We start from the raw sequence: 23,884 nt of genomic DNA, 5'->3' as shown, positions 1-23,884 counted from the left end.
AATTTTTAAGACAGGGTTTCTCTGTGTAGCCTTAGCTGTACTGGAACTGGCTCTGTAAAACTCAAGAGATCTACCTGCCTCTGACTCCCAGGTCTGATGGAATTAAAGGCCTGGGCCACAGGCCTGACTTTGAAACAGTTTTTAAAATGGTATTTATTGTTGGGCAATAAATTCGGTGTTGGCTTTTAATCCCAGCACTCGGGAGGCAGAGGCAGGTGGATTTCTCAGTTCGAGGCCAGCCTGGTCTACAGAGTTCAAGCAAAACCAGGGCTACACAGAGAAACCCTGTCTCGAAAAACAGAAGAAAAAGAAGATATTTAATGTGCACTGGTGTCTTGCCTGCATATATATTTACTTTGTGTCACACACACACACACACACACACACACACACACACACACACAGGTCAGAGATACAACTAGTGGGAGTGGATTCTGTCTACTGTGTTTGAGAAGAGATTGAAGGAGAAAGAGAAGCAGTTAGAGGGCCCTTGTAGCCAGGAGAGCAAGGGTGGATCTGAGAAAGCAGTAAGTTTCAGATTATGGATCTGCTAGTGCACTTGGACGTGAGGTGTAAAAGACACAAGACTGTAGAAGGATGTCAGGGTGGTGACAGTACAGGAATTGTGGGACACGGGGAAGTCTGGCTGTAGGAAAGAAGACCTGGGACCATCCAAGAGCTTGTCTGCTCTGCCGCCTGCCTGTGGGGGTGGGGACTAGAGCAGAAAGTTGTGGCTCTGAAACTGCCCACAGGGGCAGCGGGTGCATTGTAGCTTCGACAATTGCAGAAAATTCTAGGTGAAGTGGTTTCATTGCCACAAGAACAATGAACACATATTTTTAAGTTTTTTTTTTTAAAGTTTTTAATTTTATCCATGTACCTAGGAAAAGCTGAACCGGGTTTCCAAAACCTTGATCTCTTTCTTTGTTGATCTCCTCATCTCCCCCTCATTTCCCTTTATTCTTTTGCTGTGGTTCCACCAAATTGACTTCAGATTGGGGTACCTGCGGGTGGATAGCTCTGGCATCTCATTCCAGCCTTAGGGAATCCTTTCCTATGCTTAGCCACGTGCTGGTTGTGGGGGAAGGTCTAGCCTCCTTGGCAGTGCAGTCCATGAAATCCTATTATCCCACTTGAACTAATTCTGTGCCGCCCCCGGGCTTCGCGTGGACAGAATTCTAAGCATGGACAACCCAGTAGATCTAGATTCTAGACCATGCAAAGACCTCTCGGGGAAGTAAGACTGGAAAGCTACCAGTCTCAGTGTCTGCACAGCTCCCAGAGCCGGGATGGGGGTGGGAGTGTGTAGGGGGCAAGTGGGGCAGGGTTCCCGGGAGCCGGAAGGAGGGCGGGCCCGAGCGGCTTTGCGTGCTCCTTGGTCTCCGGGCTTCAGGTCCCCCAGGCGCTGCTCCGCCCCCCAGTGCCCCAAGTCCGGTGACCCGATCCAGCGCCCCTCGTACTCCAGCGCCCAGGAAGGAGGAAGGGGAAAGAGCTGGGCGAGGAGCAGCTAGGAGGCCGGCCTATCTGCCGACTTCCTGCTCCGCGCCCTCCTCCCTGCGGTGGGAGCGCGGGGTTTCCACTCCGCAGCTTCGGGCAGAGGGAGCCCACGGTGCGGCGGCCCACGTGACCATCTTCCCTGCCGCCCACCCCAGGTCCGGAGGCGGAGGCCGAGAGAAGGACTCCAGGCCGAACCGCGGGGCGGGGCTCCAGCCTGCGACTCCACTTGAACAACCTGAGCCGGAGGACGCCGCTGCCTGCCGCGGTCCGAGCTCCGTGCGCCGCGATGGGCCGGGCGAGCAGCTCCGCCGTACTGCTGCGCGCGCTGCTGCTGCCGCTGCTACTGCTGCTGCGGACGACCACGACGCGGGCGCTTGGCCCCCGGATCAGTGTGCCGCTGGGTAAGTGCTATGGGGCGCGGCAGAGGGAGGGGAGCGCGGGCACCGAGATGCTTGGTGGGGTGGCCACGACAAAGGAGAGGTTGAGGTCCACTAGGACCAGGAAAACATTTCCCTTTCCCAAGTGGTGTGGTCAAAGCGAAAGGGGAGGGAAGCTAGGGAGCTGAGAGCCCTTTTCTTCCATTTTCTATCTGGATTTGGAGAGGGCCGTTTTCCTGCTCGGTTGCAGCTGCTCTTCTAGGAGGGAGCACACTCGGCACTGTTTGGGGCCTCAGGTGCTAGCCATACTGCCTACTCATCCACTTGTTTGTGATGCTGACCAAAGTCAGCCGGGGAGCCACCAACAGCACGGGGCTGAGGGCACTGCTGCTGGCCGTGCTATAAACTGTGGGCTTCTGATATTCCCAGACAGCCACAGCAGAGCCTGAAGCTCGGCGGGTGGATGCCAGGTCTTTTCCCTGCCGGCCCATCTCTGACTGATCAACCTGGAGAATTCACCCTCCTCCGTCCCCCAAACACCGGGACTTGGAAACTGACATTACGAAGACCCATCTGTACCCTGCTTAGAGGGAACTGAGGTTACCACCCTGGTGGGCCAGATTCCTTTCTTGGCGTTTTACATCTGCCCTTGTCCGCCTGTGTTTCCAATCCTCCACACTTTCTTTTATTTCCCGTAGTCTGATCGCCCCTGAACCTTCTCCTGGGAGCCTCAACTTTTGGAATTCTAGCGACTTAGGTCTTAAGCCCTGCAAGTACTTCTTACTGCCAACACTCCAGCTTCGTCCCCTGCAAAGTTGCCTCAGGCTTAGATACCTTGCAAAGCCATCTTGGGAAATTAGTGAAACTTGGTGCATTCGGTGTGGATCAGGCACACAGGTGCCAACAGACAATGTTTGGCCAAACCCCTTTAAATTGTAAACTGTCACGAGTGAGTTAGTGCATAAATTAGAGGTTACAGACTAAAACTTAGACTTCCTTCTCCCTATAGCATCCTCAACCCCTAAAAAGACAGAATCAGCTCTTCAGTTAAGGCACCTAACAGGATCTCAGCCCCTTATCCCAAACACTGTTGGTGGCTCAAGTTCAAATCCTGCTTCTGCCGCTTGGTTCGCACGTGACCTTAAGCAAACAACTTCTCTGTGCCTTGGTTTCTTCATCTGTAAAATAGGGACATTAGTTCCTTGCTCAAGGCTCAGCTCATTACCAGTTGCAAAGTCCTTAGGATAGGGCTTGGTACAGAAACCTCTCAGCGGGTGTTTGCTGTCATTCTTGTTATGTTAAACGTGGACCACTCCTGCATGGAACTGGGTGGTTCCGTGGGGTGGGGATGGTTCCGGAGGGTTAGTTTGACTGCTGCTCCTTGGGAGTTCTGATCTCGAAGTGAGTAAAGACTGAAATCTGAACCCAGGATAGCTGCTCTGCAGCTTTAAAACCTTAACCTAGCTGGTGTGTGGGTGTGTGGGTGTGTGGGCACATGAAACACACGTGGAGGTCAGGGAGGTCAGAGGGCAACTGGCAAACTTCTCCTTCAGCCTTGTGGATCTCAGGAATTAAGAGCCTCAGATCCTCAGGTTTGGTGTCAGGTCCCTTTCCCTGATGAGCCATCATTTCCCGATGACCCTGTTGTCCCTTCTGAGCATGGAACCCATCGCTCCTTAGGCAAGTGCTACCTCTGAGCCATATATAGCCTCGCTGCTCCTGTCATTCAGTGTCTCCCTAGAGCAGTGCTTCTCAGCCTTCCCAATGCTGCAACTTCAGGTTGGGGTGACCCCCCCCACCATAGATCATTTTTATTGCTACTTCATAACTGTAAATTGGCTACTGTTATAAATCATAAGTATCCCAAAGGTCCTAGGCAACTCATGTAAAAGGGTGGATGTCCAAAGGGGTTGAGATCCGCAGATTGAGAACTGCTGTCCCGGACCCTTAGACCCTCTCAGCCTTAGGAATAAGGTGGGGGCTGTGGGATGGGGACGCGTGCCCCTGTGGACCCCATTTATGCCTTGGGAAGGCAGGACTGGCTTTGGGGGGCCACACCAAACACAGTAGTTCTTGTGTCTTAGGGAGTGGTGGGAAGACTTGATAGGGGCGTAGAGAGGCCTTGCTTCTTGGGGGAGTATCAGTCTTTGGTTAGCTGTCTAGTTCCAGGACTTAGCCAGCTCCCACAATTCAGAGCTACCACAGGTGGGCACTGTGTGACTTGTGCACTGTACAGAGGTATCCAGCTGAGGGGTTGAAAGGGCTGGCAGGTCAGGAACATAATTATACTGTGTTTGGGGGGCACTGATTCTTGGTTCTGCCAGGGTTGGGCTTGGGGGTGGAGTGGGGTGGGGATTGGGAATGCTTTTTCAGAGCTCTCCAAGCTCTGCAGTTCCAGCCATACCCAGCCACTTCAACACTGGGTGTGCACCCACACTTGACTGAGCTACCCTGCTACCACAGTGCTTTACCTTCTGGGCCTCCACAGCACTCTCGAGACCTGCTTCTGCTCCCTTACCTCCCAGCTGCAGGCAGGTCCTGTGGCTGGAGTCCCGGGGGGGGGGGGGGGGGCGGGATGCCCTGGTGACTGAACAGACTCACCCTTGAGTCTGGCCTGAGACAGTTTCCTGTCTCTTCCCTGGGGGCTCGTTAGATGCTCCTGGCTGTGTACCCATCCTTGGCAGGCCCATGGTGACTGACCATGGGTGGCTGGCCCAGGGCCTTTCAGCCTTCTGACGCAGGCCTATCAGGGATTGCACTGAACTGAGACCACACTCCTTTTTCCCACCACCCGAACTGAATTTACACCCAGGTCCACTCCCAAGGACCCGATGCTTAGGGATCATGGGCTCTGTCTGTGATCTGAAACTAAGCTTCTGGAAGTCCAGTTTGTTCTGCAGCTAGGGTCTCATAGAGGACGCTCATTCCTGTTGATGGTTCTTGGGAGCTCTCAGCTTGGAGGGGTACTTGTGACCTCCCCTAATGGTCAGTAGAGAGAAAGAAGACCCAGGACATTTTGGGAGAGCCAGGGAGCAGTCATGAGGATTCCTAAGCCAGCTGAAGCCTGGGAAAGCCGTGCTTCAGTGAAGAGCTGAGATTTGGGTCCCTTCGCCATGGAAACTCCAGGACCATGATGTGGGGTCTGAGCAGGGATCTGGCCTTGAAGAAGCAAAACAAAACTGCTCCCACAGCCTACTGAAGTCTGGGGAACCACCTTATTTGGGCAATTAAAAGAGTTATTAATGTCTCCCAGCCCCAGAGACATCCTGCTAAAAGGCTCTGGAAACAGTGCATGAACCAGATTGGCATTAACTCTGTAGGCCTGCAACACGTAGTCAACAAAACCCCATTGAATGCAGAGAACAAGGCACTTGGCACGAGTCAGCTGCCCGTCTGAGGCAAGGAGGCCTGCGTGGCCCTGTGCTGGCCGCTGCACTGGTTCCCTCTTGCCTGCTTATTGACCTCTGCCTTACATGACCTCGGCTCAGCGTGAGACTTTGTAGTTCTGTCTCATATGCAGTCCTGTTCAGGAGTCTTCAGAGGCTCGTGGACAGAGGAGAGCTTCAGGAATGGGTGCGAGAGCCGGGCTGGGAAAACTGGCTTAGCACTCTCATCAAAGGACACATGAGATGGCGGGCTATGGCCTTCTTCAGCCTGTATCCTTGTCCACAGAACCAGAAGAATAGCTGGGCCCACCTCCCAGGCTCCTGAGAGGATTATGGAAATAGCATATGTAAAGTGCTTGGCATGGGTCCTGACTGACACATGCAGCCTGCCCGCTGGAAGGTAGCAGCTTTTACTGCCTACTGCCCTGCTCCAGTCTACAAGCCTTCCTCCAGGAGGTGAATGCTGAGCATTGCATGGTGATGCCTGCTCTGCCCTGGAGTGGAGAGACCAACCCAGGTCCCAAGGGTTAATGGGAGGTCATTCCCACGCAAGTGCTTGGGTTTGCCCCAATTTCAAGAGCTCCTGGTTTTGTCCTTTCAAAGTTGTTCTGTGGCTCAAGACCCTCCAGTTCTTGAGACTGGATTTCCCCTCAGACCCCTCCCTGCCTGCCCTTTGCTGCTTCTCTCTACTCTGTGGAAGTCATTCAGCTGGTGCTATGCCCCCTACACGTGTGGAGTGTGGGAGGGACTTGTTATACCGCCTAGCCTAGCATATCATCATCTGGTTGATGGGACCTGGCTGAGAGGTCTGCAGAGTCAGGTCACCACACATACCTCCCTTTTAGAGCCTGTGGCCCTTGTCCCATCTCCGTGGTTGCTTAGGCTGGGTCAGGGCTCAGGTGGAGCCCTCCCTGCACCCCAGGGGAAAGGATCAACAGAACTAGTCCTGTGGTTCATGCCTGCCCTCTCCCCAATCAGCATCCTGGAGAGCTCTAGCTTATAAGACTGCACTGTATCACCATTTTTCCCCAGTTGTTCTTCCCCGCTCTTTACCTCTGACCTCTTGCCACATCAGGAAAAAAGCCAGCTCCCCTAGGGGACAGTGTCTTGACGGGGGACTTGCTTCTTGCCATTTTGATGGCCACAGCCTTTCCTCTACTGCCCACACCTGCCCTCTGACTTCTTCTGGGTTACTGTTAGCCCCATTCTTTGATCATCTCTGCCACAGGACTGGCCTGCAACCCGTTAGGGTCATAGCCATGTTCCAGCCTTGGGAACCCAGGAGATAGCTGGCAGAGTGAGGGGTTCAGCTGAGGACCACGGAAGAGAGCGGTTTATCCACTTGAGGGTGCTCCTTCCTAAGCCTGGGTTCCTACCTTTTCTTGAGCCTGTCTGGAAGTCCTTCATGTAGCTAGGTTAGGAGAGGTGCTTCAGGGGGAGGCTTGTGGTAGGTGTGATAGGTGGGAGACAGAGCCTTCATTCCTCTTCAAAAGAGTGGCTAAAGTGGCCAATTGGCTACTTTGGGTCCCTTCCCCTTCCTCCCAGTGCTAGAGTGGAACCCAGGAACACAAAACCTCAGTTCTGCTAAGGAAATACTCTGCCTCTCCTCACTCATCCTGTGTGAGAGGCAGAAGAGGAATAACCATCCGCTCTCAGTACCCACTGGCCGCTCACTCTGGCCTGTGCAGTTGTATTGTTTTACCCAGTGTAGACAAATGTTGTGCCCCAGACAAGCCACCTCATTCTGTCAGGGTCATGGGTCACTAAAGATAAGAGACTGTGCTTGGCCCAGTTTGTCTCTTGACTCAGGAGCCTCCTTCTTTCTTAGAGAACAGCTACATCTGGCTTCACCTGCCGGTTACACACAAGCAGCCGAGTGGCCCAGCTCTGCCCTTTAGTAAGTCATCAGCTATGTGATTCCATCTGGTAAAGAAGTCTCTGGAGGTCACTCCTCGACAGAGCAGACATAGCCAGGGAGCCAGCTGAGGCCGGGAGGGCCCTGTCAAATTGGGTATGGTGGGCTTGGCCAGGGAATAAGGGGCACATAGATCAGAGGTTCACATACTAGGGGTGATGGCCAAAGCCAGCCTGGGGATATATTTTGCTTGGCTTCCAAGTAACTTAGAGATTTTTAATTAATGGCTGATATATAAAACTTAGGAAATTTTGTATAAAAATCTAGATTTCTGGCCCTAGGGGACTCTGGCAAGGCAGGGCCCTCTTTTCCTAGCAATAAGCAACTGGGCTAAGTAGCCACCTCCTTCCCCCCCATCCCCACAGGGTTTCTCTGTTTAGCCCTGGCTGTTCTGGAACTCACTCTGTAGACCAGGCTGGCCTCAAACTCAGAAATCTGCCTGCCTCTGCCTCCCAAGTGCTGGGATTACAGGCCTGTGCCACCACTGCCCGGCTTCCACCTCCTCTTTCGAGGGCCTCAAGCCTACGTATTCTGTTCATTTATACCAGTTGTGTTTCCCTTGCCCTGGTGGCACCAGAGACCCAGATGTTACACAGAGAAAGCCTGTCATATGAGTGTGAAAAGGTGCAGAAGATGGGAGGGGAGGGCAGCAGGGCAGGAGGAGGAGTGCTGCGTGCATCTGTTAGCGGAGCTCAAGCCCTCCTTCAGGCCTTGCACCTTAGAGGCAGGTGGCATCAAGGATCAGGTTACACAAGTGATCAGCGGTGGCATCAGGATGCTCCGTGGCTTTAGGACTTCCTATCCATTGCCCTGCATCTCTGGCTCATGTTCTGTTTCTGCACGAGTTTTAGCTGCCACATGTTTCTCTGTGGTCTACACCTAGTGAGCTGGCGGTGATGGGAGGTCAGACACAGTGTGGAACAAGAATCTTTAGGGCCTCCATGCTGACTTCTACCAGTCTAGGGCTTCTTTCTGGATGGTAGCACCTTAAAATGAGGGACTCTGGTTTTTGCTCAATCAACAAACATTCATAACACACCTCTGTCGAAGTCATCTGACCAGGTGATGCTTGCTGCTTGGGATAGCAATAAGATTTATCTTGATCCTGACAGTGCTCTTCTGTTTGGTGGAAAAGTCAGAGCCAGAAACTCATCAATGTAAAAAAATGTCTCCTGAGCCTGCAACGGTTGTGAAGTGTATGGCAGGCCCTCACATAGTAACAGTTTTGGTTTCTTTAAAAAGCACAGAAATATAAAAATATGTTTTTGTTTGATTCCCAGGTGTGGGATCTGGGGCCGCTTCAGATTCTCCACAGCAGCTGACTATGATTTGCCTCGTGCTCTGGCAGGGGCATGATTTTGCCAGCTGCAGATAGATTCTGCAATTGTGTGACATTTGGTATTCTGGGGCCTTTTTAGAGGGTATATAAATGCTAGGGCCCCTCAGGCATGGTAAGTTGTTGGTCGGTTGTTGTTGTTTGCAGTTTGTTAAGTAGTTATGTGCAGAGAAGAAACAAGAAATCAGATATCCTGACGGTGAAGATCAGACTTGCCCCATGGAACTTGATGCCCCTAATCATCAGGAAGTAGTCTAACAATAATATTGCCCCCTTTTTCTGAACCCTAACTTTATTCTGGGATCTCTTTCCTTCTCTATCCTTTTTTCTCTTTTATTTAGAGTTAGGTGGTTGAAAGGGTAGAAGAAAAGGGGTGGAGAAGGATGGAAGAAAGAACCCACAGATCCTCTGTACACCCTCGTGTGGCTGGAGATTCAGGAAGGCCTGTAGAGGAGCTGAGAAGTGTAGCTAGTAGGGGGCTGGGGGAACAGCACAGAGCTGTCTGTGACCCCAGCACCCTGAACGTCAGTTCCAGCTCACTCTCTAAGTGGGTGCGGAGCCTGCGCTGGGTGATGCACCACCTTGTCAGTCTTTGTGAGGTGGTAGTAGTGACAGTTCTTGAGAGCCTTTCGGCTGTAGTACAGGGCACCAGGAAGCTGTGGTAGCCTGGGTAGGAGGTCCTTGCTCAGGACCATGCGTGTAGACTGGTGAGGTGGCGCAGATTAGGAAAATTCAAAAGAGGGGAAGTCGGCAGAAGTTAATGATAGATTGCATGTTGTGTGGCTGAGGAAAGGAAGGGCAACACGTGGCTGAGCTGGAGGGTAGGAAGACACGAGATCCCAAGCCACAGTGGCACATATCCGAAGTGGAGATCAACCCTACCCCGACCCCACCTGGAGGGGATTGTGGGACTGAATCTGCAGAGCCCAGGGTGTGTGAGGTAGGCGTGTTGACCCTTGAGCCTGATAACCTGGTGGACAAGCCATCAAGTTGTCAAGTGAGACATTTATTTCCTGGGCCTTAGAGGGCTCACCCACCAAGTGTGGGGCTGGTTGAGGCCAGTTCCCTGGAAGAGTGCGTGGGAGGCGAAGAAAGGTGAAAGCGCTCTGGAGGAGTTTCTAGAAGGAACAAGGTGTTTTCTGAAGGGAGGGCCTCCATGTGTGGTTGAAGCTGGACACTGAGGTCACTGTACTCAGTGGTCCGTTTCTTCAGAGAAAAACTGGAGACCTCTGTGAGGAAGAAGGTGGGTAGGAGGGTAGAGGCCACAGGAGAAGAGAGAGAGAGGCCAGCCACAGAACAGGGGACACGGGAGCTGACCATGGCCCTGTGTGGGCCCTAGAGGGGCACGGGGGCAGAAGGTGTTGGAGCAGCCTGTGTAGCTGGGGCGCAGGGCTCACGGCTTTGGGGCTCTGACGGGTTGGCCAGTCCACACAGGGACAGTTGGAAGGGAGGCTCTCCAGAGTAAATGCAGCCTGTGGACACAAGCGCTTGCTCACCCCTCGCTCTGGTTTTGGTCTGTATTATTATTATTGGTTTTGTTTTTGAGCCAGGGTCCTGAGGTATAGCCTAGACATCCTTAAACGTCCAGTAAGTTCTTTCCTCAGTCTCCCAAATGCTATAAACACTTTCCTTTTTGTGGGGTGAAGGAGTGGGTTGAGACAAGGTCTTGTGTGGTCCGTGCTGGATTCACACTTGCTTTGGAATCGAGGATGACCTTGAACTTCTGATCCTTCATACCTTTACCTTCACCATGCTAGGAGTACTGACTACCATACAAAGCCAACAAATGGATTCTTGAGGACTTCAGCCCAGGGAGACTTGGCACATGGCCCTCCGCTAGTGACCACATTGGGACTAACTCTGTTATGGGCTTTGTCCCGACCTTAGTCCATTGAATGTCAACCTTGTCTCCAAGGTCTCACCACTTCCATAGCTTGAGGACAAGGTGGCTGCTTCCTGCTCAGCACTGGGTGGTGTAGAGAAAGGAAGTGCATATAGGTCAGTTTGCTGCTGACTGTAGCAAGTGGGTTCAAGGTTCTGGTGACTTGGCATGATGTCCCTGAGAAGCCTAGGAGGCCTCTCACACCCCTGCAAAACGTTGCTCTGACTCTGCAGGGAGGCTGGTGTCTGCTGGCTTTATCCTGCTAGGGCCTGTGGAGGACAAGAAGCTAAGGCCAGGTCAGCATCTCACTGAGGTAGCTCAGGAGTCACAGAGCAGAGCAAACTGGGGTGGGACTCTTGAGTCAGCACTGCCTAGGGTGGGGCTGAGCCCTATTCCTGTCTTAACCCAGAAAGTTCCAAGCTTCCTGCTGAGTCACAGGGATAGGGAGATTCTCTGTGAGGCTGGGGCCTGAGGTGTTCCCACATCACTTCCTGCTAGGTTGGGGTGTGGGACCCCTCAGGTGGCTGCCTGAGAATAACAGCCTCTCCTACTTTCCTGAAGGATGGAGGAGTGCTCATGGGGGAGTCCCAGCTCTTGGGCAGCCACTGGCTCAAGTTGCCCGGGGCCCATAGAGAGGTTCCCTCCTGACTGGGACAGCAGCCAGAGTTTGTAGTTAGGGACTAAGCCCCAGGTAGGGGGATAGGAAGAATACCTGAGCCATAGTCACAGCCAGGAGACCAGGTGGAACATGCTTGTTGGCACAACAGAGAATACACACACACACACACCTACCTACACACCTCTACCTTTTCAGTCACCTCTGCACAAAGAGCACCAGGAACTCATGCACAAGCCTGGACAGGCCTTGAGGTTCCGTGCGCATAGGCACACAGACACACAGACACGGGCAGGCTCAGACAGGGCCCTCTACACAGACATCTACACAGACGTCTACACAGCCACTCTGTGGAGGTGGCCCCAGACACCTGGGAGCTTGGGCAGTCCCAGTACCCACTGCGTGCTTATAGCACACATTCTGTTTCTAGCTGATCTGATCATGAGGCCCTTGTGGGCCACACTCGGGCTCAGGTGGAGCGGGCTGATGCTGCACGCTGTCAGAGGCCGCACCCCTTGCCCTGCCCTCTGTGTGGCTTGCCCGTCTGGATTTTCCTGCAGGGCTTTTAGATTTTGTTTTTGAGCTACTCGAGTGTTGATCGTGTGCCAGGCACCATGCCAGCACAGGGGAAACGTGTGTAAAGTTGTTTTGAGGAAAGCTCTCAGTAAGTGTGGGTTATTATGTACATTATTATTTACATACGTAATCTCGTTTCTTCTCATAACAACTCTATGAGGCAGAGGGCTATTATTGTCCCCATTTTGCAGATAAGGAAAGTGGGTCTCTGAGAGGTTAAGTGGCTTGTCCTTATGAGTGGCAAAGGCTGGATTTGAACCAGGTCTTTGACTCCAGTCTATGGTCTCAGTCTGCCCTGTGAGATAACCAGTGGGGAATGGTAAGGTCCACAGCCGGGTTCATCAGAGCACCATGACTCTTAAGTTTGAGCACAGGGTGGGAGGAAGGCAGGGCTGAGGGCGGGGTCGGAGTGCGGCCCCAGCATGAGAGGGCATGTTGTGAAGGCCCTGTGCTCACATCAAGGCATGGTCAGTTTCCATCCCTTGGTGGTTCTGTTCAGTGTGTGTCCAGCAGATATGGAGAGTCTTGGGCCGCTGGCACCCTGGTGTCCCCTCCAGCCTGGCCTGACTTTGTCTGAGGGCCCAGGCAGCTTGCCGTCCGCCCAGGCTAAAGTGGAGGGGGCGTCAGGCCGCCACCTGGAACTTGTGCTTATCTCGGACTCTTGGCATTTCTGTATCTGGACAGAATCCAGGGGTGGCTTCCCGCTTAGAGCTGTAGGTCCCACCCAGGTGGAAATGCCCTCCGGTGCAGGCAGGCAGATAAGCTCTAGCCAACCAGAGGCAGCCCGTGCTTCCAGAATACCTTGAGGGGTGCAAGAGATAAAGGGGTGCAAGAGCTGTGTGTCTTGATCTCACTGAGTCTTCGTGAGGCTCCCGTGAAACACACGGGAAACCACAGTGAATTCAGTGGGTGTCGTGGGCAGGGCCTCCCTGGAGCTTCTGAGAGTGTAGTCCTCGGGCTGCCTCTTCTAAGTCCCTGGGAGCTGGTCAAATGGCTCAGACCAGCAGTTTCAGAATCTCTTGGGGGGCCAGGAGTCCAGGCGATGTGGAGTTCGGGAGGTTGGGATTGGTGCTGGAGCTGTCCTTGGCCTGCCAGTGTGTTGAAGTACAAAGGGTTGGACGTCTTGGGCGCTGCAGGAGTTGAGAGTTTGAGAAGAGGCTCTTGGGAGTTTACAGAGAGGGCATCTTTGGGTTACAACTGCCTCTAGTCTGAGGTAGAGAAGTTCTCTACCTGAAGTTCTTGAAGTTCTCGTGCAGCCCTGTGTGTAACTATATTTTAGGAGTATGACAAAACTTCAACCACAGAGACACACAAATTTCCTCAAACTTTTGCATCATATCCCTCTCCAGGAGGCCTCCTGGGGAGCAGCCATGGGCCCCTATTGTCCAATGACTGGAGGTGTTAGCTTTCCCATGTGCCTCAGCAGGCTTAGTGGGGAAGCCCCACCTGAGAGTGTCTTCACCCTGTGCTATGTGGTAAAAAACTGAGCTTCCGCCAAAGGGCTGGTGTGGTTTCCTGTTCTTGAACAGTGTGAGAACCAAGTTTTTTCATTTCCCCTTTCTCCGTGGTTACCAGGAGTCTTGGTGCTAAATGTGCAGTCCTCCCCAATAGCTGTGTGCCGACCCCGTGACCTGCCTAGGTGACCACTCTTTTCTCTCTGGTTTAGATGCCTCCTTCAGATTGTTTTTTTCTGTGTATGATTTTAATGCTTCTATTTCAACACTTTCTTGTTTTTATGTGTCCTTACCTCTTCCTGGAAGCAGGCTGAGGGTATGTAAAAACGCTGGACATGCAGGCACACATGAAGGCACCCTCATACTGCGTGGCTAGCATGCTGCCTCGTGGCTTCCCAGCGCTGTGAGTGTGCGTGTTCGCATGGTTCTGAGCCACCGGTCAGTTGGGACATGCTTGAGGCTGCTCGGGGGCTGCTTTCTGCTTGGTTGGTTTTCTTGTTCTGTTTTAAATAGTTCTTCTGAGCCCGTCAGTTAATCAGAGTGTGAGCAATGGGCCAGTGGGCGTTGATTGTTTCTTTTTCCCTCTTAAATTTACATCTTTTACATTACATAATTTTAAGTTGCTTACTGTAAAACCTCGAAATAATATGTTTAAGAGGAAAAATGCGTGTGTCCTCTTCAGGGTGTCTGCAGTGTTTTGTGTCTGGATTGTCTTCTCATTTGTATTTTTTCACTTTTAGTTAGTGATAAATAATTATTATCTCCTAATAATTACATCTTCTGCAACAATGAATAGGTCCTAAAATTTTCTCATTGTACTATGTGTGTGTGTGTGTGTGTATGTATGTGTGTGTATGTATATAAATAAATGCATAAAGGCTGGCCAAGATGGCTCAGTGGGTAAAAGCACAGTTGTTGCCAAGCCTAGCAGTATGAAGCCAGTCCCTAGGGCTCACGGCTCATGCCGTAGAAGAGAGTACCGATTCCCACAAGTTACCCTCATATGTACATGCACCGCCCCCCCACCCCCTGGAGACAGGGTTTCTCTGTGTAGCCTGTCTTGGAACTCACTCTGTAGACCAGATTGGCCTCAGAAATCTGCTTTCATGTGCCACCATTGCCTGGCCACACACTCTTTTAAATGTTAAGCAGGAAAGGCTTTGCTGTAAGAACTGACACTGTCAGCCGTTGCATTCTGGGTCTGGTTCTCTGGACACTGTCTTGAGACGCTCACAACAGGACATGCTCACAGCACCATTTCTCTCTAGTCTCTCGTCTTCCAACTTGCTGCAGGGACAAACAAGGCTTTCTGTCCCCTTCGCCCATCCCTACACGCTGTCCTTCCTTTGTCACTTAAAATAATACCCTGCCTGGGCATGCTGATTCATGCTTGTCACCCAGCACTCAAGAGGCTGAGGCAGGGGAATCATGATTTTGAGACTAGTCTGGGCTATGTAACATAGCTGTCTCAAAGAAACAAAAAACCGCAAACTCCTTTGGGCTAGGGTTATATACTTCACAGTGGCCTAGGCTGGGTGTCAGCCACAATCAAATTAACAGTACACTTTAACATTTTATTCCCAATGTCTGATGTAATCTTCACTTGTGTATATCTGACATACAGACATGTGTGCTGTTACATGTACTGAGCCGCACCTCGAGCTCTGTTAGCCCTGTACAGCCTGTTGTAACCCTCTTTGCTCCTAGGAGGGAGAGCAGACTTTCATTCCCACCCCACCACCACTCCCCAACCCCAGGCATGCGGGCTGTCTGTGGCACAGTCACGGATTGAGCTCTAGGCTAATGTTTAGTAACTGTCTGCGTGAGCATTGGGGGCTCCTGCTGGAGGCAGGGTCAGGGGAGGACGGAGAGGGCTGCCTTTGCAGTTCCCTTTCTTTAGATCAGACGCTGTGCAAAGGAGGCTGTTAAATGTGTCAGCCTTTCTTTTTCTCTTCATTACAATTATTTGTGTGTGTGCTTGCATACTTCCATAATACTCATGCAGGTCAAGTGACACTCATGCGGGTCAGGTGACAGCTGTGGGAGTCACTCTCTTCTACTATGTGGACCCTGGGTATTGAACTCAGGTGTCAGGCTTGGTGGTAACACCTTTATCCACTGAGCCACCTGCCTGACCTTTCTTATATTATGTACTTGTAACCCATGCCTCTAATTTGCTTCATATTTTGGCCCTTTCTCTCTCTTTAAACTGAGTCTCATCTAAGTAAACCTAGATTAGCCTGAAGCTTCTAATCCCCCTCCCCCCGCCTCATCCTTCCCAGGGCTGGGATTGCAGGTGTGCACCATCACACCTAGCTAGACTGTTTCTCGTCCGTCCGTCCTTCCTTCCTTCCTTCCTTCCTTCCTTCCTTCCTTCCTTCCTTCTCTCTCTCTCTCTCTTTTTTTCTCTCTTCCTCCCCCCCCCTCTCTCTCTTTTGTTGTTGTTGTTGTTTGTTTTTTGAGACAGGGTTTCTCTGTGTAGCCCTGGCTGTCCTGGAACTCACTCTGTAGACCAGGCTGGCCTCGAACTCAGAAATCCACCTGCCTCTGCCTCCCAAGTGCTGGGATTAAAGGCGTGCGCCACCACTGCCCAGCTAACTATGTTTCTCTTGTACAACTTTACCTATGTATTTTCTGGAGTTTGTAATCTATATTGTTTGTGCATGCTGGATTATATCCCATCGAGTGGACTGTCATAACCTATTCTCACCCCACCTCAGACTCAGATTTTCACTTTTTCTCTCCTGGAAATGGAGCTGTAATTAACATTCTTTGTATGCCTCAGTGCATTTCTTTCTTGTGTTTGAGTGTCTGGAATGATGGTCTTCTTTATAACCAACCTGCTGCCCCGGGTTCCCGCCACTGACTGTCCTACTTAGATAATGCAGCCATCCTAAAATGGACTGAAAAGGCCCTTCTCAAGCATGCAACTTCTCTCCCCAGGCTCTGAAGAAAGGCTGATTAGAAAATTTGAAGCTGAAAACATCTCCAACTACACAGCCCTTCTTCTGAGCCAGGATGGCAAGACACTGTATGTGGGGGCTCGGGAGGCCCTCTTTGCACTTAACAGCAACTTAAGCTTCTTACCAGGCGGGGAGTACCAAGAGGTGAGAGATGTCCAAGGGTGGCTAGGGTGTGTGTGTGTGTGTGTGCGTGTGTATGTGTGTGAAGGGGGAGGTGTGTGCGTATATGTCTCTGTGTGTGTCTGTGTGCCCTCCTGTGTGTCAGGTACTCTGGCTGGACAGGACAGGAGTGTGGCTCTGCACACCCTCCGTGCCCTCGCACACCTATTTCCCTCCCTCTTCCCCAGCTGCTGTGGAGTGCAGATGCTGACAGGAAGCAGCAGTGCAGCTTCAAGGGCAAGGACCCAAAGGTGAGACTGAAGGATCTGAGCAGAACACTGAACAGATACAGCTGTTATGGAAATGGCATAGCCTGGACTTGAATCCCAGCTCCAGCCCCAGCTCCAGCCCCAGCCCCAGCCCCAGCCCCAGCCCTGTCCTGTCTGTGATCCTGGATAAATAGATTCATCTGGTCGAGCCTTGGTATTCTCACCTGTAAGATGAGGATAATATGCCTGTATCCCTGGATAAACCAGTGCATCCAGGGCCCCCAACACTTAAAACAGTGTCTCATTAGCCTTAGCACCAACATGAACCTGGTGAGGGAGTGATTATGTCTGTAAAGGGCCTCGAGTGGACGACATGTCTGGCAGATTCTAGTTTGATTTCAGCCAAGACATGAGATAGGGTTCAGCCCAATCCAGAGTTCTCCTCTAGGACTTGCTGCCATCCCCAGAGGTCTTCAGGTTAAGTTCCTGATGTCCCCATTCACTCACGCTTTGTTCTGGAACACTCAGCAGGTACTTGTTGGCAATGTGGGGTGGAACACAGTGCCTCCCACAAGCTAGACAAGTGTGTGGCTGAGAGCCACCTCAGCCTTCTTCAGATAAGGTGGTCATGTTAAAAAAAAAAAAAAAAGAAAGAAAAGAAAATACCAAGGCTGGAGAGATGGCTCAGCAGTTATGAGTGTGAGCTGCCCTTCAGAGGACCTAGCACCCACATGGCAGCTCATAACCTTCTGTAACTCCAGTCCCCAGGGACCGATGCCCTCTTCTGGCCTCCACAGGCACCTGCCGTAAAAGAGGGCCACACACCAATGCAGGCAAACACACACACACACACACACACACCCCTTTAATGTCAGTATTCTAGAGGCAGAGGCAGGTGGATCTCTGTGAGTTCAAGGCCAGCTTAGTATACAGAGTGAGTTCCAGGACAGCAAAAACTACACAGAAAATCCTGTCTTAAGAAAACCAAAAAAGAAAGAAAGATATTTGTATAGTGCAAAGACTATTTAAAGGAAGGCAAGGAAGTTGACTGTGAAATACCCAGACACCTAGCAGGACTTTGGGCTTCACGCTGAGTGAATGAATCAGTTTGAAAACCAGTACAAAGCTTAGCAGAAAAGCGACATGGCTGTGTCTGTTTTCACATTATTTTACGGAACTTTGGATTAATCCCAGGATCTCACGTTAGACAAGTGCTCTACCACTGAGCTGCATCCCTGACCCTCTGTTTGAGAGGCAGGTTCTCACTTGTCACCTAGACTGGCCTTTTCATCCAGGCTGGCCTTGAACTTCTGATCCTCTTCTTCTAGCCTCCCGAGTAGCTGGAATTAAAGATTTGTGCTACCAGGCCTGTCTTGGCTATGTTCTAAAAGGATAGCTTTGAGCCGGGCATGCGTGTGCCTCCTTGTAATTGTAGCGCTTGTAAGGCAGAGGATTATTAATTCCAGGTGAGCCTGGGCTATGTGGTGAGACTGTCATAAATAAAAATAAACAAATGGGTCCCATTGTGATCATGATAGTACCCTCTCTGGACCTGAAGACAAGGGAGGCCATGGTGGGTCAGGCGATGGTAGTGCCTTAAGCAGGGAACTATCCATAAAGGCGTGAGAAAGGATCAGTCAGATTCTGGGGCTTTGTTCGCTGAAGGTTTAGCATCCAGGAAGGTGTGGGATTTGAGAGACAGCCAGGCCATGACCTCTCACTGGAAAGATGAAAAGACCAGTGGGTCTTGGGGTGTTGGTGGCACCAATTTGGAAATTCCTATTAGATTCCTTGTAGAGGTGGGATTTGTGCCAGGAGTTCAGGGCTGAGCAGTTCCTTCTGCTTTATCTCTGTCTCCTCTCTGGCTTGGAGAAGACTCTCAAGAGGATTAAGACACTCAGAAAGAAAGGTGGAATTCCCCCCTCTAGGGCGCTTTTCACCTCAGAGAAGGAGCATTAGCCAATCTGGAAACTAGCTGAGCTCCAGTACAGAGCCTGCGGAAGCTCTGCCTGCTCCTGGCCCAGAGCTCCTGGTTTCTATTGTTCTGCCTTGGGTCTGGGGAGGAGGCCTCTGCTTCGCCCCCTGGTGGCACATGTGGACCTGACATGCTCTCCTTCCCCACAGCGTGACTGTCAAAACTACATCAAGATCCTCCTGCCACTCAACAGCAGCCACCTGCTCACCTGCGGCACTGCAGCCTTCAGTCCCCTGTGTGCTTACATCGTGAGTTCCCGCTCTACCCTGGGGCTTAGCCTACCTGGGGCCCAGCCTTCCTGTCAGGGCTGCTTCTCTAGCCCTGATTCCTGGTGAAGGAGGACCTTCAGGGTAGGCTTCTAGGTAGCAGTAGGCTCAAGAGCCCTGAGCCCACCGTTGTGGCTGCAGCCCAGCCCCTACTAGGTCCCCTGCAGAGGCAGGGGAGGGACATGAGCAGCCATCTTGCCTAGAGAGCCTGTGTGACTTCCAGCTTTCTGCCCTTCGTTTTTTTTCCCTTGCTGTGCTTGATGCCCCAGGTCGTCCTGTGTACCATTACGCTCATGCCCACCGTGTGTTCCTACCCCATACATACCCTGACATGCTCTAGCAGATGGTGGCATGAAGGCTGTTGTGGAACACAGGTCATGGAGTCAGAAATTGCTGGGTTTGCGATGTGTCGCTCTCCCTGGGTCCCGGACTACTCTGCACACCATATCTCTTCCCTGTTCGTTGGGGCTTAGTGCCTACTGCACACATGTGTTCACACAGACCATGGAGTCAGGAGGAGCCCACTGCACACATGTACTCATAGGCCTTGGGGTGTGGAGGACACACACTTTGGGACCTGTGTGCTTCCCTGCTGTGCACTTCCTTGTCCTGTGTCTTGACCCTGCCACTTGTCTACTCCACAGAACATAGCGAGCTTTACTTTAGCCCGAGATGAGGCCGGCAATGTTCTCCTGGAGGATGGCAAGGGCCGTTGTCCCTTTGACCCCAACTTCAAGTCCACGGCTCTGGTGGTTGGTAAGTGGTGGCACAGCCTGGGTGCTTTTGTGCTCCATGGAAGATACACAGGGCAGGAGGACGCAATCTGGGGTGTGTCTGGGCACTGGGCAGTGTGGGTCCCAGAGGTAAGGTGGTGTCCCCATGCTGTGCTGGTTCCCAGGGGCCATCAAGTGACCCTGGGCTGTCCTCTTCCAAGTCCCTGCTTCCGTCTAGGCAGGATGGATGGGGCTGCGGTCACTCTGGGCCCTGAGCAGGGCATGGGGACTGGGCCAAGGGAGCCATTCCCATGGGAACGTTCTCTTGGCAGACGGCGAGCTGTACACTGGAACAGTCAGTAGCTTCCAGGGAAACGACCCAGCCATTTCCCGGAGTCAGAGTCCCCGCCCCACCAAGACTGAGAGCTCCCTCAACTGGCTACAAGGTGAGCTCTGCCTTGGCCCACTGAGCAGTTGCTGGACCCTTGGGGGGGTGTTGTTCCCGAGGTTCCTGGACTGACTGCGAGTCCTCCACTGGCCCTGCAGACCCCGCCTTCGTGGCCTCGGCCTACGTCCCTGAGAGCCTGGGCAGCCCGGTGGGCGACGATGATAAGATCTACTTCTTCTTCAGCGAGACGGGCCAGGAGTTTGAGTTCTTTGAGAACACCATTGTGTCCCGAGTTGCCCGAGTCTGTAAGGTGAGTGGGGGGGGGGGCAGGGTTATCCACCCAAAGTGCTCGCACATCTGTGACCTTCTAGAATCATCTTCCAAGGAGCCGCAGCTCAACCAGCGGCCAGTCTGTCCCTCCTCTTCCTCCTCATTCTTGTCCTGAATCTGGGGTGTGTCTGGCCTCTGAGTATTGACTGTGTCCCAGGGCTGAGCTGGGGTGTGTCTGGGCTCTGGGTAGTGTGTCCCAGGGCTGAGCTGGTGTCTCCATGCTATGCTGGTATCCTCTTCTGTTTTTTGGTTTGTTTTGGTTTTTCAAGACAGTGTTTCTCTGTGTAGCCCAGGTGTCCTGGAACTCACTCTGCAGACCAACATCCGCCTGCCTCTGCCTCCCGAGTGCTGGGAGTAAAGGCAGGCACCACCACTGCCTGGCTTGTTTGTTTGTTTTTTTTTAATTATTTATTTTATGTAAATACACTGTGGCTATCTTCAGACACACCAGAAGAGAACATCAGATCTCATTACAGATGGTTGTGAGCCATCATGTGGTTGCTGAGATTTGAACTCAGGACCTCTGGAAGAGCAGTCAGTGCTCTTAACTGCAGAGCCATCCTCTCCAGCCCATTTGTTTCTTGAGACAAAGTTTCACTGTATAGTTTTGGCTATTATGGGACTCAGTCTATAGACTAGGCTGGCCTCAAACTCACAGATATCCATTTATTTGTCTCTGCCTCCCGAGTGCTGGGATTAAAGGAGGGTGCCACCACTCCTGGTTGGCCTCTGTTCTCTTAATTGAGAAAATCTTAACATGGAAGGTAAGGGTGAAGGTGCATACCCAAAATCCTGACACTCGGAGCTGGGATCTCAAGTTTAAGGCCATCCTGGACAGCTTAGCAAGGTCCTGTCTTTTTGTTTGTTTTCCAAGACAGGGTTTCTCTGTATAGCCCTGCTGTCCTGGAACTTTCTCTGTAGACCAGGCTGGCCTCACATTCAGAGATCCACCTGCCTGAGCTCACAGATTCTATCTTAGAATTTTAAATGGACATTGCTCTCTTAGGGTCCTGAGTAATGCAGCTGGCCTCCAGCTTCCTGTGTAGCTCAGGCCACCCTTGAACTCTTGGTGGTCTTGCATGTGTTATCTCACTGAGCTTACATATTGCCGGAGATCAAGTCCATGGTTATAAACATAAGGCTTAAAAGCTACTTGGACAAGAAATCCTTGGCTTTCTCTTAAACCGAAAACCCCGGAAAGTATACATAGAAGTGACCTACAGCGAGGCAGTGGTGGCATGCACGCATTTAATCCCAGCACTTGGGAGGCAGAGGCTGGCGGATTACTGAGTTCAAGGCCAGCCTGGTCTACAGAGTGAGTTCCAGGACAGCCAGGACTACATACCTGTCTTGGGGCGAGGTGGGAGAGGAGTGACCTACAGAGAGCAGCCAGCTGCTCTTTGTAAGAGCACAGATTTTTGAGTTCGAACATCGGGTTCCAACTTAGCTGTTCAGTGGTAGTGATGACATCACTAGCTGTTGCACGAATTAAATTCTGCGATAAGCCGTGATATCTGAGTGCTATCCTCACTCTTAATGTTAAAAGTGTTCTTTGCTGATCTATTCAAACTAATAATGTATTTGTAATAACTTAGTTACACACCTGAGTTGTGCGATTTCTCCGTTTGCTCAGTAATCTGTCAATCATGGACACCTTCCCTATTATTTATTCATTTCTGCATTCACTGAGTTGAAGTCCCACTTCACTCCCTGGCTGGCTACACAAACTCCTTGACTGGACCAATCCTCCTGCCTCATCCTCCTGAGTAACCTGAAGCTTCCGGTTCTTGACATGGCTAATAATGCTAGCATGCCAGATAGCACTGGCCACTGAGCTCTCCTGTCCCTTCCCTGTACATGGTTCCCCTTGGTCCTTGTCTGTCATCATTCATAGTACGATAGGAATCCTACCTTCCTCCCTGAGTTTTCTCAGTTTGGGGTGCACATCTGTCCTGGCGCTCTCTCTCATTCTTCATTCCCATGTGTCTCAGCTACTGCTGAGGAGAGCTGGCAGGGCACTGTGCCTCCGAGACCCACCCTCGGCTTGGGACTAAGCTCTGCCGTGACCCCTCTTCTCCCGCAGGGCGACGAGGGTGGAGAGCGGGTGTTGCAGCAACGCTGGACCTCCTTCCTCAAGGCTCAGCTCCTGTGCTCCCGGCCCGATGATGGCTTTCCCTTTAACGTGCTACAAGATGTCTTCACCCTGAACCCCAACCCTCAGGACTGGCGCAAGACCCTCTTCTATGGGGTCTTTACCTCCCAGTGGTGAGATGCTAGGGTTTAGCTGGGGACAGGAGGGTAAAGAGTAGCTAGACCCCACTGATGGCATCTCAACTTCACTTCTCAACTCTGAACTCAGAGTTAACACGCTGTTTCCTTGCAGGCACAGAGGAACTACAGAAGGCTCTGCCATCTGCGTCTTCACCATGAATGACGTGCAGAAGGTCTTTGACGGCCTATACAAGAAAGTGAACAGAGAGACCCAGCAGTGGTATACTGAGACCCACCCGGTGCCCACGCCTCGGCCCGGAGCGGTAGGTATTACGTGTGCTCAGAGTAGCTTCTGGGCAGGCTTGGTCCCTGGACCATGCTGAGAGCAGTGGTCTCAGACAAACCCTGAGCTTCTCTGAATCTGCTTTCTCATCTTTGAAACAGAGCATAAGCCCTGGCTTCCTATCTTACCAAAGAAGATGTTTCGTGAATGACAAAACACCTCAGTCCTGTCTTGTTTATAGTTGTCTGTCTCAAAGACAGCAGTCTCATGTAATCTGGGTTGTTTGAATTCCTGATCCTCCTGCCTCCACCTCCCAAGTACTGGCTTACTACAGGATGCCACTGTACCCTGCTTTGCATAATACTGTACAGTACTGTTAGCATCCCTTTACTCTATCCACCCGACTATGCGCCGTGTGCAGGCTAACCCTTGATGGAGAGAGAGACAGGACCTGGGAGGGGTGGGAATTGGATATGGCTAGCTGTACTTAGATGGATCCTGAGAACAGGATTCCCAGGGTAAGGTGCGTGGGTAAGACCCCAGGCAAGATGGAACAGTCACACTTTTTGAAGCCTGTGTGCAAACTTGGTAAGGATCCAGAAGCCAGCAGGAAACCAGGGCCTTCTTTTCCTCACACATCAGATTTGCCTGTGGACCAGTACTGTGTAGAAAAGGCAGATGTGCCATGATTTCTGGAGCGTAGTTAATGGGGCAGGGGACACTCCTGTCCCTGTGGCGGCATGCTCCATGCTGATTCCTGTTCTCACAGTTCCTTCTGCCTTCTTCAGTGTATTACCAACAGTGCCCGGGAACGGAAGATCAACTCGTCCCTGCAGCTCCCAGACCGAGTGCTGAACTTCCTCAAGGATCACTTCTTGATGGATGGGCAGGTCCGCAGCCGCCTGCTGCTCCTGCAGCCCCAAGCCCGCTACCAGCGTGTGGCTGTGCACCGAGTGCCTGGCCTGCACAGCACCTATGATGTCCTATTTCTGGGCACTGGTGAGTGCTTGCAGCCCCCAGGATTGAGTTAAGGAGGGGAGTGCGTTCGTGCGTGCGTGCGTGCGTGCGTGCGTGCGTGTGTGCGTGTGTGGCTGGTGGATCCTGGGCGGTGGGCTCCACCAGGGCCTGAGTCATGTCGGTGCTTCCAGGTGATGGCCGCCTGCACAAGGCAGTGTCCCTGGGCTCCAGAGTGCGCATCATTGAGGAGCTGCAGGTCTTCCCTCAAGGACAGCCTGTGCAGAACCTGCTCTTGGACAGCCATGGGGTGAGTGGGCCATGGAGTGAGCTTGACCACTTTGATTGTCAGGGAGCCAGCTTTCCGTCCCTTGCCAAAGCAAGATGGAAAGTT

General features: G+C 52.0%; 1 protein-coding gene and 1 long non-coding RNA gene across 3 annotated transcripts in view; one reads left to right on the top strand and one right to left on the bottom strand.

Annotated features, from left to right (window-relative positions):
• Positions 1–23,884, bottom strand: part of LOC127667225 (uncharacterized) — a 400,922-nt gene that overhangs the window by 318,294 nt on the left and 58,744 nt on the right. The window lies entirely within an intron of this gene.
• Positions 1–23,884, top strand: part of Sema4b (semaphorin 4B) — a 41,348-nt gene that overhangs the window by 11,592 nt on the left and 5,872 nt on the right. The window contains exons 2-12 of one of the 2 annotated variants that reach the window (XM_052160039.1): positions 1,653–1,898; positions 15,983–16,146; positions 16,350–16,412; positions 18,495–18,593; positions 19,256–19,367; positions 19,657–19,770; positions 19,871–20,022; positions 22,126–22,307; positions 22,426–22,576; positions 23,325–23,535; positions 23,685–23,800. In XM_052160039.1, the coding sequence (XP_052015999.1) occupies positions 1,784–1,898; positions 15,983–16,146; positions 16,350–16,412; positions 18,495–18,593; positions 19,256–19,367; positions 19,657–19,770; positions 19,871–20,022; positions 22,126–22,307; positions 22,426–22,576; positions 23,325–23,535; positions 23,685–23,800 (1,479 nt within the window). In that variant the 5' untranslated portion in view covers positions 1,653–1,783. Of the gene's footprint in view, positions 1–1,445; positions 1,899–15,982; positions 16,147–16,349; positions 16,413–18,494; positions 18,594–19,255; positions 19,368–19,656; positions 19,771–19,870; positions 20,023–22,125; positions 22,308–22,425; positions 22,577–23,324; positions 23,536–23,684; positions 23,801–23,884 lie in introns of those variants that run through there. The other variant, XM_052160044.1, reaches the window with a different exon arrangement.

Source organism: Apodemus sylvaticus, chromosome 1, assembly GCF_947179515.1.
Source record: "Apodemus sylvaticus chromosome 1, mApoSyl1.1, whole genome shotgun sequence".
NCBI classification, from domain to species: domain Eukaryota; kingdom Metazoa; phylum Chordata; class Mammalia; order Rodentia; family Muridae; genus Apodemus; species Apodemus sylvaticus.
Note: the sequence above shows the minus strand (reverse complement) of the source record. Positions and strands in the feature narration are given on the sequence as shown.